We start from the raw sequence: 13,392 nt of genomic DNA, 5'->3' as shown, positions 1-13,392 counted from the left end.
TTATTAGATTAATAAGGACATTTATAAAATGTATAAATTGCAGTTTAACTTCACTGTGTCTCGCTAATCATCCGATAATATGTATTATTATTATTATTATTACTATTATTAATAATAATAATAATAATAATAATAATAATAATAATAACAATTATTATTGTTGCTCCCTGATATTGTCTTATTAAGTGTTTTATTTGGTAGGTTTCAGTGTTTTGTTGCATTTAAACTCAAACTTTCCTTTTTAATTCAACCAAAAATCTTTAAATGGCACAACTTAGTCAACAAGAAATATACAGAGTCATCTAATGTAATCCTACAAACTGTCTCCTCACTGAATTAATGATCTACTGAGATAAAACATTACCAGTGTTTTATATGACTGGTTTAACTAGATGAAGACTTACCTGCTTCTTTCTCTTGAGATTGAGAATTAATACTGAACAGTGATGTGATGCTAACAAAATCCCTTAAAATTCAGGATGTCGGAGTCCTTTATTTTCAAGTCGGAGTCCTTTATTTTCAAGCAAAGCCTTTATAAGTGGGAGGTATGGCTCTCGAGGAACAGGAGGATTATGCAGCAGCAAAGCTGTTTTTTCTTCTGGAAGTACAACATCCAGGAGGAAAAAATTTCAAAAGCTAATTTTTTGGCAAAGTCAAACCATATTATGATGATATACATGCATTTTTATGTGGAGGTAACCACTGAAATTACAGTTAATTTACAGAAAGCTTAAACTTAACTGCCCAAATAATTGCCCAGAGACATTTAAAGGTGGTGAGACTTGTTTCAAGAAGGACTCTGTGCATGAACATCATTGATTATCTGTTTATGTAGAGTTATAAAAACTTATAAAAATGAGTAGAATGTCAGTGAAGATGTTTAAATTATTTCATTTACTTTAAAAATATTTTTGTTTCCCTCCACAGGTCTTACTGCAGTGATGTTATCACTCCTCTTCCTCCTCCCTCCCTTCTTCCTCTTCACACCCGCCTGGACGTTGGAGTTTCGGTATCACAACAACCATGAGATTGAGCAGTACCTCAAGCAGGTCAGCACCTCGAATCCTGACATCACACACCTGTACAGCATCGGCCAGTCTTCAAAAGGTAACCCTGCTCCTGCTGCTTCCTGTCCCACCTGTAATTCTGAGACTTAGTTGGGAGTTGAAATGACAAAAGGTGTGAAATGACAATTTGTGATGATCACAATAACAAGATTTCCTGGGCGGATGTGTTCCTCGTGAAGACTTCCCACACAGCCATGTGTTTAGCTTTTTTTTATTAAAGTCTTTTTGTTTTGATAGCCATTATCAGATACGGTGAAAAAAGAATAAAGGAGGTTATTGTTCCTGCGCCAATGTCTTGGGGCTTTTTTGAGATCAGGAGCTCTTATTTAAGGGATATCCACCCAGCAGCAGCTCAGTGAAAGAATCTAAAAAGGTAATTTTGCCAAATGTGTAAACAGTGTTGAGGTTTGAGGCTGAGGCAGCTGCTGCTATAAGCCGGTGCTGCAGAAATGAAAATGAACCGAATCTGGTTAAAAAGTGAACCGTTTCAGCTTTCTCAGCTCGACTGACAGACCGGGATATTTTATTTCTGCTGCAATAATCTTTTTTGTTCTCTTCATGATTCAGTTTGTCAAGATCAAGAAATGTTTCTAACTTTCTCTATATTTCATTGCATTTGATATACAAAACTGCATACATTAATGTCTTGCATTAATGACTTGCACAACCACACATGGAGTCCTTTTGCACTACTTCCAAACACTTCGCACCTGTCCTCTCCTGTGTGCCTTTTACGGAGCCCCACAAGGGACAATTGGAGAAAAAAAATGAAGATGAAGTTTTGCAAGATCCCGCAAAACTTTACTCAGGAGCAAGATCCGCATCCTTCGAAGGACACGGCCCACGTAGACCGCGAAGGCCTGGTCCTCCGAAGACTGACAAGGCTGGAAGTGCGAGGCTGTGAAATGGGACGGTCTAGCCTTCAGATTTGCGCCACCACCTGTGTCAGTTATCTGCTCCTTGCTATCTAAAATATAACGGGACACTGGAGTAAATTCGCTACCATCTCACACTTCTGTTTAATCAGTTTTCTGTTTGACGTTTATTTAGCTGTGTGAAAACTATAACTTTAATCTCAGCCAAACTGTTTTACTGAGGAACAAATAAAAAACTGAAAAAAGCCAAACAATAACATTTTTAAGTTGCCTAAGTGACTTATATATCATAATCTGAGTAGCGAAAGGTTGCAGGGGTTTTGAAAATGGTGTGCTGGAAGTCCACTGTTCTCGCCGGCTTTAGTAAGCCTTGAACCCCCCAACTAGCTATCGAGCTAGTGGGTAACAGACATCTCAAAAAACATTGGAGCACTTTTGCAAATATGTGATGTCTTGATAAATCAAGCAGATATTTGAAGTTACACACCTACATGGTAAATGGCCTGTATTTATATAGCGCTTTACTAGTCCCTAAGGACCCCAAAGCGCTTAACATATCCAGTCATCCACCCATTCACACACACATTCACACACATTTTCAAATATCTTGAAAGTTTATTTTGTGACCCAGAAAGAGTAATATTAAAACTACGGAGCTGCCCCCAATTGTTGGTAACTGGAATTGGATGGGCCGCGCTATGAATTCTGGGATAGGTTGGGCCACGAAAGAAATATTCGACCCATCCTTCAAATTCGGGGAAATGAACCGCATTTGGAGGAGACTTTGAATTGGGACAGCCTTCATCGCCTGGCTGTGACGTAATCGGCCTTCAAATGCGGCCTCCGAAGGATGCAGCCTAGGGATTGGGACATAGCTCCTGAGTTACTTTTGCGAGATCTCGCAAAATCTTTTGCAGGATTTCACCAAATTAACTCTGGATCTCACAAAATTTTTGCAGGATCTCGAAAAAGTTCATCTTAATTTTTTTTCCTCCAATATTCCCTTGCGGGGCTCCGTAGCCTTTTCTTTTGTTTTGTATATATTTCTCCTGTTTATTATTAATTGCTTCTTATCCTCCTGTCTGTGAAACATGCCTCATAAATGAATATCGCTGGCTGGCTTTATATTTCTAAAAGTATGAGCAAAATCAGTCTGTGTGAAGCTGGCCACTGTCTAATCACAGTCATCTGCATTTGAACATTTGAAACTTGAATACTTTAAATCTTCATCTACTAAACTTTCACTTCTGAAACAAATTCAGGTTTTTTTACATTCTGAGATGAGACATTAGGTCATAATGGGACTTCCTACTTTCCAAATATTAGAAGACAACCTTTCACAATCCTGCAACACAACACCCTCTTAACAATTTTCTCTTGTGTGCGTATCATATATTGTGCTGTGCAAGTCTTGGACTTGCTGCTAAAAAGCCAGACTTGCTCTAAAGCACACGGGTCAAACTCCAGTCCTCCAGGGCCAGTGTCCTTAAATTTTAACATGTGTCCCTGCTACAACACCCCTGAATAAAATTAATAGGTCATTAGCAAGTCTATAGATCTTGACTGCATGCTGAGGTGGCAGTTTAGCCATTTGATTTGTGTTACAGCAGCTCATGAGTGAATTAACATGTTGCAACAACAGTACACAGCAAATCCAGCATGTCTAAATTAACACTGTCAGATTTGATTTCAACACTATTAAAGTGTCTATATGGGTCCACACCAGAGAGTGTTAATTTAACTCTTTTTGGAGAGTTGGTACGTTAACTCTGATTTAGTGTTAAACACCAAATCTGTCTGGAGTTGATAATTTAACACTTGGTGTTAAGAGTTTATATATTAACTCTCAAAGAGTATTTTAGTTTAACTACGTAAGAGTTATCTTCTAATTCATTCTAAAAAGCGGGAATTTTACTGTTCTGAACTTCTAGAAATTTCTTTTGGAAATAAACATTTACTAAAAAGATGCAATGGTTTTTGAAAAACATTTATTCTGAACTGTGCACCACAATTTCAAAACATTTTCTGAAAGATGTAACAGTATACATGTTCTCACTTTCATTAGAATTTTGTTTATCAAAAGGTCTGACATGGTAAATGCAAATAACAGCATTCTCATCACTTATTTCTTCAATACAATATGCATGTCCTTCATTCATCACTTTGTGGAACTTCAACGCACTTCTGCTCTCCCCCATATTCCATCTTCACAAGCATATCCTGTGTGGAGATTGAATAAAAATTAGTTGACACTAATTAATGGCACAAATAATCCAGTAAACAATTGCAGCACAGTAAAAAAAAGGAATCCTCTTTGAGCCATTACTTGTGTAAAGTATTTTCCCAAAAGACAAGGACACAGGCAACAGGTAATACTGAACTAAATGTAAAACCTCAACCTTTTTCATTTTTACCTAAACCGTGTGCACAAAACTCTGGAGGGATCTATGCTAACGTAGAACCCAGTCAGGACGTCTGCTACTGCTGTTTGCTCGTTTTTTGTTTTTTTTTTATGGGCGATCCTTTTCAGGCTTCAAGTAGCACCATTATACCAACATTTCACATTCTAGACATTGTTTTAGGTGTATTTGACCAAAAGTTTGACTGAAAATTCACATGCAAGCTTTTTTTCAAGGCTGTGGTATTTGCCCACAAACAATACCTTTCAGCTTGCTAAAACAGAATATTATGCTATCAGCGAGCAACATGGCTAATGCCTTTCACACAGCTTTGTCTCAACTCCAAAGAGCCACAGAAGTAAAAGCTCATAATAATAATTGAAACAATCTTTGAAAAAATGACTTACCAAGCATGGCAAACAACTCAAATATGTAGAGCAAAATGTTCTGAAACGGCTTCACTTCAGCTTCGATTGGAGCCGTGCTGAGGGCGGAGTCTGTGAATTTACTCTATTGGTGTCATAGCCCCTGTAGGAGTTCAGAGTTAAGAGGTCAAGAGTTAATGTTTCCATTGTAACACCTCCAGATTTGACAGAGAAACACTCATTTTTAACACTCGGTTTTAACTACTATCATTTTACACCTCAGAGTTACATTAAAAGAATGTGACTCTGCTTAGAGTAAAATTAACTCTACTTTTGCAAGAAGACTATTAACACCAAAACATTTAACACTTTTGAATTTGCTGTGTACTTTTAGAAGTACAAATTTCCAAACAGTTACATTTACTTACATTTATTTGAGTAGGTAGGGTTACGGGTTGCCACCTCAGCATGCAGTCAAGTTCTATAGAGTCTTGCTAATGACCTACTAATTTTATTCAGGTGATCTGCACATGTGAGTATGTACAGAGGAGGTCAGGAGTAGAGATCCAACAGTGTGAGTCTACAGCCATCTGTACAAAACAATGGACACTCTGTGTGACTCAGTTTGGGGCTTCATTTCAACCAGTGATGTTGATCTTCTCAAATTTAATGAAATTACAAATGCAGTACCACCAGATTTTGATCCAGCTTTCAATACCATCTGGAGAGCATCTGATTGCCAGCACCTTAATTTTTTCAGCAGGACAATTATCCCAGACCACGATTTGTGCAATTCTTATTGGTTTGGAAAAAGAAAATGACAATTTCATCCATTTAACATTAAATGTCTGACAAAAAGTGAGTAACAATGAATTCCGTTTGAGGCGACTGCAGGAAATACAGTACAGCAGATGTAGATTTAGGTGATCATAAAGCTTTGAAACACAACCTGTTCTTAGACTGATTCCCTTACATGTAGACGCCACAATAGGAATGATGGATAATTGATGAAGCATCGGGCATCCGCCTCTATACCCACCACCAATGACTGACTGACCTGGATCTAGCTGTTGGTGGATCGCATGACTGGACAGTAAATAGTTTCTCATTTAATCCCAGACTGCTTAATCTGACACACACACAGAGCTAATCTGAGCTAATCTGGGACACCAGCTGGCCTCCGTCCAGCCCGAGTGTGTTTATGCATTTTTCAGTCTCATCTTGTCTTTGTGCAACGAATCAGTTTTTCCCTCAGGCTGCTGCTCTGATGACTGAGTCACACTTTGCCGTGATTTACGTGAGTGTGTGTTCCTGGCTTGTTGAGACTTGTAGTTTCATTCATTGAATAACCAGTAGTACTGGCAGTACAGTTACAGAAGTGTGTGTGGGTGGGTGTGTGTGCCTGTGAGGAAACTGACTAACTGAGAGTTAAAATTTAAACCTCAAAACTGCAGGCTGCCAAACCAAAGCACAGAGTTCAAAGACACTGAAAGAGCAAAGAGGAATTAAAGCCTTTGATTAAAAATATTAACTTATTTTAGTTTCTTCTAATACAGCAGATAAAGATTATTTATTGACCTTTAGTTTACTGCAAACATTAAAAAAGTTTCACGTAAAACACGTGAAAGATGCATTGATATGATTCTTTCTAACCAGCAGGGGGCGACTCCTCTGGTTTCAAAACAAGAAAAAAACATATATATATTTTGAAACATGAGAAAATGAGCCCGATTCCCACTTCCTCATATCTCATTATGATCCTCAGTTTCACGGTTTTTAACAAATCACAACCCTCATTTTGTAAATTTTGTCTCCATATAAGGTCAAATGTGTGATAAAGCAGAGTGCTGTTTGGCATGGACACGTGGTGATGGACAAGCTGAACATTTAGTGTTCCTCTCCCTTCAACGTATCTGAAACTGATCTTAAAGTAAAATGGTATTCCAGATGTTTCCAGAAATAAAATGGAAGTGAACAGGGGAATAAATGTGCAGCTGCAGTTTCTCTAGTTCCCATAGACTCTTAAAATGAACAACTTTACAGCAGAAATAATCAAGCTTATAGCCTGATATAAAAATTGTTAAAATATAAAAAACTGGACTGAAAGTCAGTGAAACAGATCTGGTGGAGTGATAATTAATTTTCTACTGTTTACTTAATTGGACTGTGGACCTTGTAATTTTTAATACATAACTAGACAATTAATAATATAAAGAAATAAGGAGTGGACTTTTACACAGTAGTGCATACTAATCTGAAGGCTCCAGAATTTGTTAAGGACACAGGGAGGGCCCTGCAAGGATGGATTCTGGTTGCTTATCATCAAACTGACCTCCAAAGACAACAGATAGCAGTAATTCACAGGATGCAGGCAGAAAGGCATCATGGGATACTTATGTGGACAGAACAGAGTCACTGGATGTGAAGAGAGAGAGCACTTTTACGTTCACATGTTTTGAATTGCTGCTTACTTTCTTAGTACTGAATGTTGACCATATTGAATATTGTAATTCATTTTTCTCCTCAGTCAGTCTGTCAGCTGTGAACGCTCACAGCAAATTTAGAGAAGCAGGTCTCTGGAGACCGGGTGGACATTCAGAGTTTTATATGTTTTGTTGTTTTTATTGTTGGTTTCTGTCATATTTTGTGTGTACTTGCTTTTATTGCACGTTGTCACTGTGAAAAGCTTTGCTGTAGCAAATATTTTTGTGCATGCTGGTGTGCGTTTCTTAACATTCTTAACTAACCCAGGTGACAATGAACCGTTACCTAATTACATATTTTTATCTCCCAGTGCACATCATGTTCAATTAAGCAGATGTGAGCAGCACAAACTGTAACTCTTAGCTCCTGAAGGCTCTGTTTGCTCTGCGTGTCTCTCAGGTCAGCAGCTGTGGGTGTTGGCTTTGGGTGTCAGTCCTCACCAGCACACAGTTGGCATCCCAGAGTTCAAATATGTGGGTAACATGCATGGAAATGAGGTAAGACAATACACACACATGCACACGCACACACACACAGAAGAGTGCCACTCCCTTTTAACAGGAAGCAGGACTAAAGGAGGACAAAAGAGATCAACAAAAGCCATTCAGAGTCCAGAGCCCGTGGATTCCTTTGTGTGTGGACAACAGAGTGTGTGATGACCTGCATAATTCTCAGATAGAAATGGACAGTGTGCCGAATCAACCGAATCAAGAAACACTAATCTCAGGTTCTTTGTATACTTAGGCAGGTCAGTTAGTAACTGGGAATAGCTGTAATGGAAAAAAGTGTCTCTTATTATATGTATATGAATGGCTATTGTACATCTGAATGAAGCTCATAGTATAGAGAACATAAGGATTTGACAGTTAGTTGACTTTGAATGCCTCACTCATCCGTTTTATAACAGAAATGGATTGGAGGTGTGGCTTGTGTCTGTCACGCCATGTAACACACATGATCTAAAAGATGGCATTTTCAAGTTTTTGAAGATTTGCTCATTTAGGATGAGGCCAAAACCCAACTCCACCCTTAGTCGGCGTCTCAATGACCTGGTGGATGTTTAGAGGAAAAAAAAACCCTGATGCTTCATGATGCTTCACTTCTTCTGACCACAAAACAAGCATGAACAACCTCCTTTTAACCACATCACAAAGCAACACTCATAATTACAACTGTATGCACAGGTGGATTGATCACACCAAACTCGAATCAGGAGAGAGTGAAGTGCAGCAAACAACATCTAAGCTAATCACAGCACAGCATCCCTCAGGTGATTCAGTCTAGCAACAACCTAAACAGGAAAACAGCATTATGCAGGATTTTTGGTCGCACAGCTCTTTGAGCACAGACAGAAGTGGTTTAAGGAAACTTTAATATAATATTTTATATTTCTTTAAACGTTTCTTATTAAACCCAGCAAACACTTTGACATTGACCTGGTAGTCTTTTTTGACATCTAGTCACGATCAAGGAATGGTTCAAAATGAAAATTGTGCCATGACGTGAAGGAGTCACTTTCATGATCATCCAGTGATGTCACTCTTTGGCTCATCAGTGGTGTGTTGACATCACATCTTTGGCCCAACTCAGCTCACTTGGAACCCCAGTAGTGCTAAAACAGTACCTAATACCAGATTCTACCACCTAAAAACTGAGAAGAGTTGACGCTGGGTTTTTTTTTGTTTTTTTTAATCAATTTTAAATCATGCTTTTTATTTGTTTTTGTTTTTAATGTCTCTGTAAAGCACTTTGAATCACCTTGTTGTTGAATTGTGAAATAAACTTGCCTTGCCTTGCTGCTCCCATGTAGAAGTGTACAGATGAAAAGCTCAGCAGGGCACTGAGACCTTTAATCTGTGCAGTTCTGCAGATAAAAAAAATTACAGTTGACTTTTTATTTTATTTGCTTCTTCGCAAGAGTACACAGGTAATTCAGTTAGCTTTTATTCTTATTGACAGTATGCAGTATTTGAGTGTTTGACCTTTGAGAGACATTTTTACAAACTAAAACACCTTATCTGCATTTTTCACCTGACAATTCTCAGATTTTGTGCAAAAGTTTCAAACTTTTGTTCTTAGAGGAAACTGATTTGCTTGATCTGCGGTGTTACACAGCACATTCAGCCAGAGTTAGGTCATCAGTGTGATGAAATCTGTGGCACCACTAATCAACAAATAGACAAGCTCTGTTTATTCCAGTCAGAACAAGTTTTGTTCTGAACTTGTTCTGACTGAACAGAACACAGAAGACATTCAAACTGTTAACACAAAGGTTATTCTAATAACACAATGTAATTACAACCATCATTTAATAGTCTAATAATTCCATTGGGATGAGATAAATTGAGTCTGCATGAATGTCCTTAAAAACCAGACTAAAACGTTTGACCAGTGTCAGGTTGCCATGGTGACAGTGGACAGCTGATCACACTGCAAATGTGTGTGAAAGTCAATGGAAGTGTCCTTAAATAGACACGTTACGCCTGGACACACATGCACAAACAGAACCAGTGGAGTATATCGGCTCAGAGGAATACGGCCCCATACATACACATGGAAACAGCAGGGTGGCGAATGGGAATGCTGAAAAGGTGTCGTGTAGCGTGCACTGTCTGTGAGTACTCAGGAGTTTCTGACTAGAGTATATTTCCTGTGAGGCTCCCATGCTTTCTGCCACAGCTTCTACTGATTAACATTGAGAAACTCTGACTTGCTTGATCAGGCAGACAGACAAATTTTATTGTATCTTCATTTTATCGCATCTTTATTTTCCCCACACTGACTTCCAGCTAATTTCTGTATCACATAGCACAGGGGCAGGTTGAAGCATTCTGAAAATGAAACATATTTATTATTACATATTTAGTGTATTTGATGCAAAATGTGTACAAAAACAACAACAACAACAACAAAAACACGTTATAGAGCTAAAAGGAAACGCACAGGAGGAGAAAATCATATTAAAAGTGTAAATATGAAGTTATTTAAAAGCAACCTCAGATTAGCAACAACCCAACATTTTACATTGAGTCATCATTTATTCAACAAAACTAAACTACAATGCAGAATCAGTGTGTGAGAAACAAATTACATCCTGCACTTTGTTGAGACGCTTTTAGCAATAATAACTGCTGACTGCTGTGGGTCTCACACTGACTCTAGAATACTTTGCTATACGAGTTTACGGTCCACTCAATGACTGTAAGGTGCCCAAATCATCCCCACACTACCGTGCTGAGAACTGGTATGAGGTGTTTTGCTTCCTCGGGTGATTTGCATCATGGACAAAGATTTCCACTTAGAAGTGTTGCAGTTTGTCCTGATGTGTTTTTCCACACCAAAGCCGTGCTTTCATGTTTGTTTTAGAGAGAAGAGGCTTTCTTCTGCAACCCTTCCAAACAAAACATACTTGCTCAGTTTGTTTCTAACTTGTGTTATCATGAACTTTAACATTTAGCATGCTAACTGAGGCCTTTAGAGTCTGAGGTGGAGCTCTTGGAGTTTGTTGCAGTATCTCTGAGCGTTGCACTGTCTGATCTTTGAGGTGTAGAATGATAGACTTAAGGACCAGATGACTGTTTTTATAGAGATTGACAGACCACGTGACGTGACTTTCATGCCGTTAACTCGTGGCAAAACAATCCAAGTACCTGCATCAAATGCAAACATTTGCAGCACCGCAAAACGTTCATTCTTCGGTTCCAATAAATTCTTGCTTTTTCTTTGCCGCACAAAAAAGGAATGTACAAAACAAAAGGAGAACAATGCCGGTCTGTACAAAGACAGACTTAATGAAAAGTCAAAGAAAAGATACGAGGAAAAAAATCTAACCAGTGAAAGGGTCAGACCCTTACGAGCACACAGAGGGACAAAATACGTTAGCGTGCTGCCCAACTTTCACCACGCTCATATTTATAATTATACGGTTCTTGGAGTGAGTGCATACACTCGTGAAGTTTAGTAACTTCAGGTCACTGCAACAAGCCCAGGTACAGTTTACCGATGGATGGGTACAGGACCTTGAAATGCACCGTGTAGAAAGTAAAGACCATCGTACAAACAAAGGTAAGTTTACCAGTCTCACAAATCGTCTTCATAAATACACATTCGTTAACCGTTTATTAATAGGACCTTTGAGCTCAATGGTAATTAATTAGTAGTAGAAATAATTTCTGGTTCATTACAGAAATGTAGCAGTGACAATAATATTGTATGCTGTAATCGTACTGGGCAATTAGTGATACAAAACAACTGTTTTATCCTGTGAATAAAAGTATATGTTTTTATCAATGTACCATAATAACAGAAGCGAAACACAATATTGTGTCAGGACAATTCACTATTTATGTACAATAAACAAAGGAGCATAGCTCGACAATTTCTGCTCAGCGCCAGACTTGCTTGTAACCTATATCACCAATTATGTTAAGAAAAATGACGTATTAACTACTACAGTAGACTGACCTTTGTGGGAATGCTTGGAGCAGACTAACCTGTGAGCTGGAGTGTTCTGAGACGTTATATTTAGTCTTTGAATGGCTGCAATCCAGTCGCCTCTTTGTTACTTCGGAAACATGGCTCGAACAATTTCTCTTCAACGACGTAATCCGATAACAACCGATCTCTTTACCCGTCGGCTTCCCGTGGCTGTCATGCGACCGGCTATTGCAGTTAATAATACAACGGCTTCTTGACATTTTTTGTGTTTCTTTTTATCGCTGTATAACTGATTTCAATTGAAAGCCTGCGTGCGCTAGTACCTCTTGCCACGAGTTCCCAGAATTCTTTGCGGTTTTACCCCTGAGTGACGTCACATTTTCAATCACTATTAACCGAGGGCTTAAAGTGAAAGAGGGTGTACTTTCTTTTTCACGTATTTTAAGTGTGCTTTAAGTTGGAAACAGTTGTTTAGTACAGTTTGCAGTGCAGGAAGCAAAGAACATCCATCGTATATCCACCCCATGACAGAAACTCTGAGTGAGCGAGCAAGAGGTCAGAGGATGTTTCTGTCATCGATGCTCAGATGTGCAAAATACAAACAGCCATCATGGCATGGCAGAATCATGTCAGCAGCAGGAATGCAGTCTTGCGTGTTAGAAATGTTTAGTAACACTAAATCAAAGAGAGAACTTTCAGCGTCTTTAAACTTTGCCTGAAGGACAATAATAAAAATTTAAACAGGAGGCACTTCCTCCTTTCACACATTAACCTCGTACACTGAGTGTGCTGCACTGACCTTTCTTTGGATTCACTTGGAAGCCTGTTTGTTATTCTAATTCTATTTTTTGACTCTTTTAATGACAATATCTGTCGTATCCTAAATGACTCAACAGCTTTTGCACAGATGTTCATGTTCCCCAGGGGATAGATCCTGATTTTAAAGTCAAAGTATTTTCCTACAGTGTCACTGAGAGTTCACGTTTCTTTCCTCAAATGTGATTTCTACTCTTGAATCGATGTCTGTGTGATTTTGGACATTTCTGTTCCCTGAAGGATGAATCCTGATGAATTTGCCTCAGGTGTTCATGTTCCTCTTGTCTTCCAGGGAAGCTCAGCTGCAAGTTGTAGACAAACACTGCGGTTCACCTCAGCTTCACTCAACATTAGGTCACATAAACACGGCTGGACGGCTTTAATCTTGTTATCTAAACTTGTTGGAGGAATTGTTCAGTGACACATGGACTGTATGGGTGGCAAACACCACCATATGTTTTGGTTTCATCCAGTAATGGCTGCTGGATTTGAAGATATCAGTAATTAGATTGGACCTACCTTTGACTTTTTTAAAGCATATACTTACTTGGGATATTTTCCTTTACATTTACCTAGTTCAGTAAATCACTGCCCTTATTTCCCATTTTCTAAACTGCAGAGATATGGGGGGGCAGAGTTTCAAATAATGAGGTCAGTGTGTGTAAGCCAAAAGCTCAAGCCTCACACTGCTTCATTTCAGATGTTTTTTCTACTCATGGATCTGGATGATGTCATAGGGAGAGAATAAAACTTCAAGGGGCGTTCATTTAAACACAGCCTATTTAAGACAGAATGTGAAGGGAACTGTGAAACATGCAAAACTGCTCAAGTGAAGCCCAAGAAACACAATCTAGAGTAGATCCGTTGTCAACTGCCGATATCAAGGTTCAAGGTTCTTTATTATTTGTCACATGCATAGTTATACAAGTATAACACACAGTGAAATGTA

At 38.6% G+C, this 13,392-nt stretch overlaps 1 protein-coding gene across 1 annotated transcript in view; it reads left to right on the top strand.

Annotated features, from left to right (window-relative positions):
* Positions 1-13,392, top strand: part of cpm (carboxypeptidase M) — a 31,096-nt gene that overhangs the window by 2,105 nt on the left and 15,599 nt on the right. The window contains exons 2-3 of the mRNA XM_005742287.1: positions 928-1,107; positions 7,590-7,687. Of these exons, the coding sequence (XP_005742344.1) occupies positions 942-1,107; positions 7,590-7,687 (264 nt within the window). The 5' untranslated portion in view covers positions 928-941. The remainder of the gene's footprint in view (positions 1-927; positions 1,108-7,589; positions 7,688-13,392) is intronic.

This window comes from Pundamilia nyererei, unplaced genomic scaffold (genome assembly GCF_000239375.1).
Source record: "Pundamilia nyererei isolate P.nyererei 1_Seehausen unplaced genomic scaffold, PunNye1.0 scaffold00119, whole genome shotgun sequence".
NCBI classification, from domain to species: Eukaryota; Metazoa; Chordata; class Actinopteri; order Cichliformes; family Cichlidae; genus Pundamilia; species Pundamilia nyererei.
Note: the sequence above shows the minus strand (reverse complement) of the source record. Positions and strands in the feature narration are given on the sequence as shown.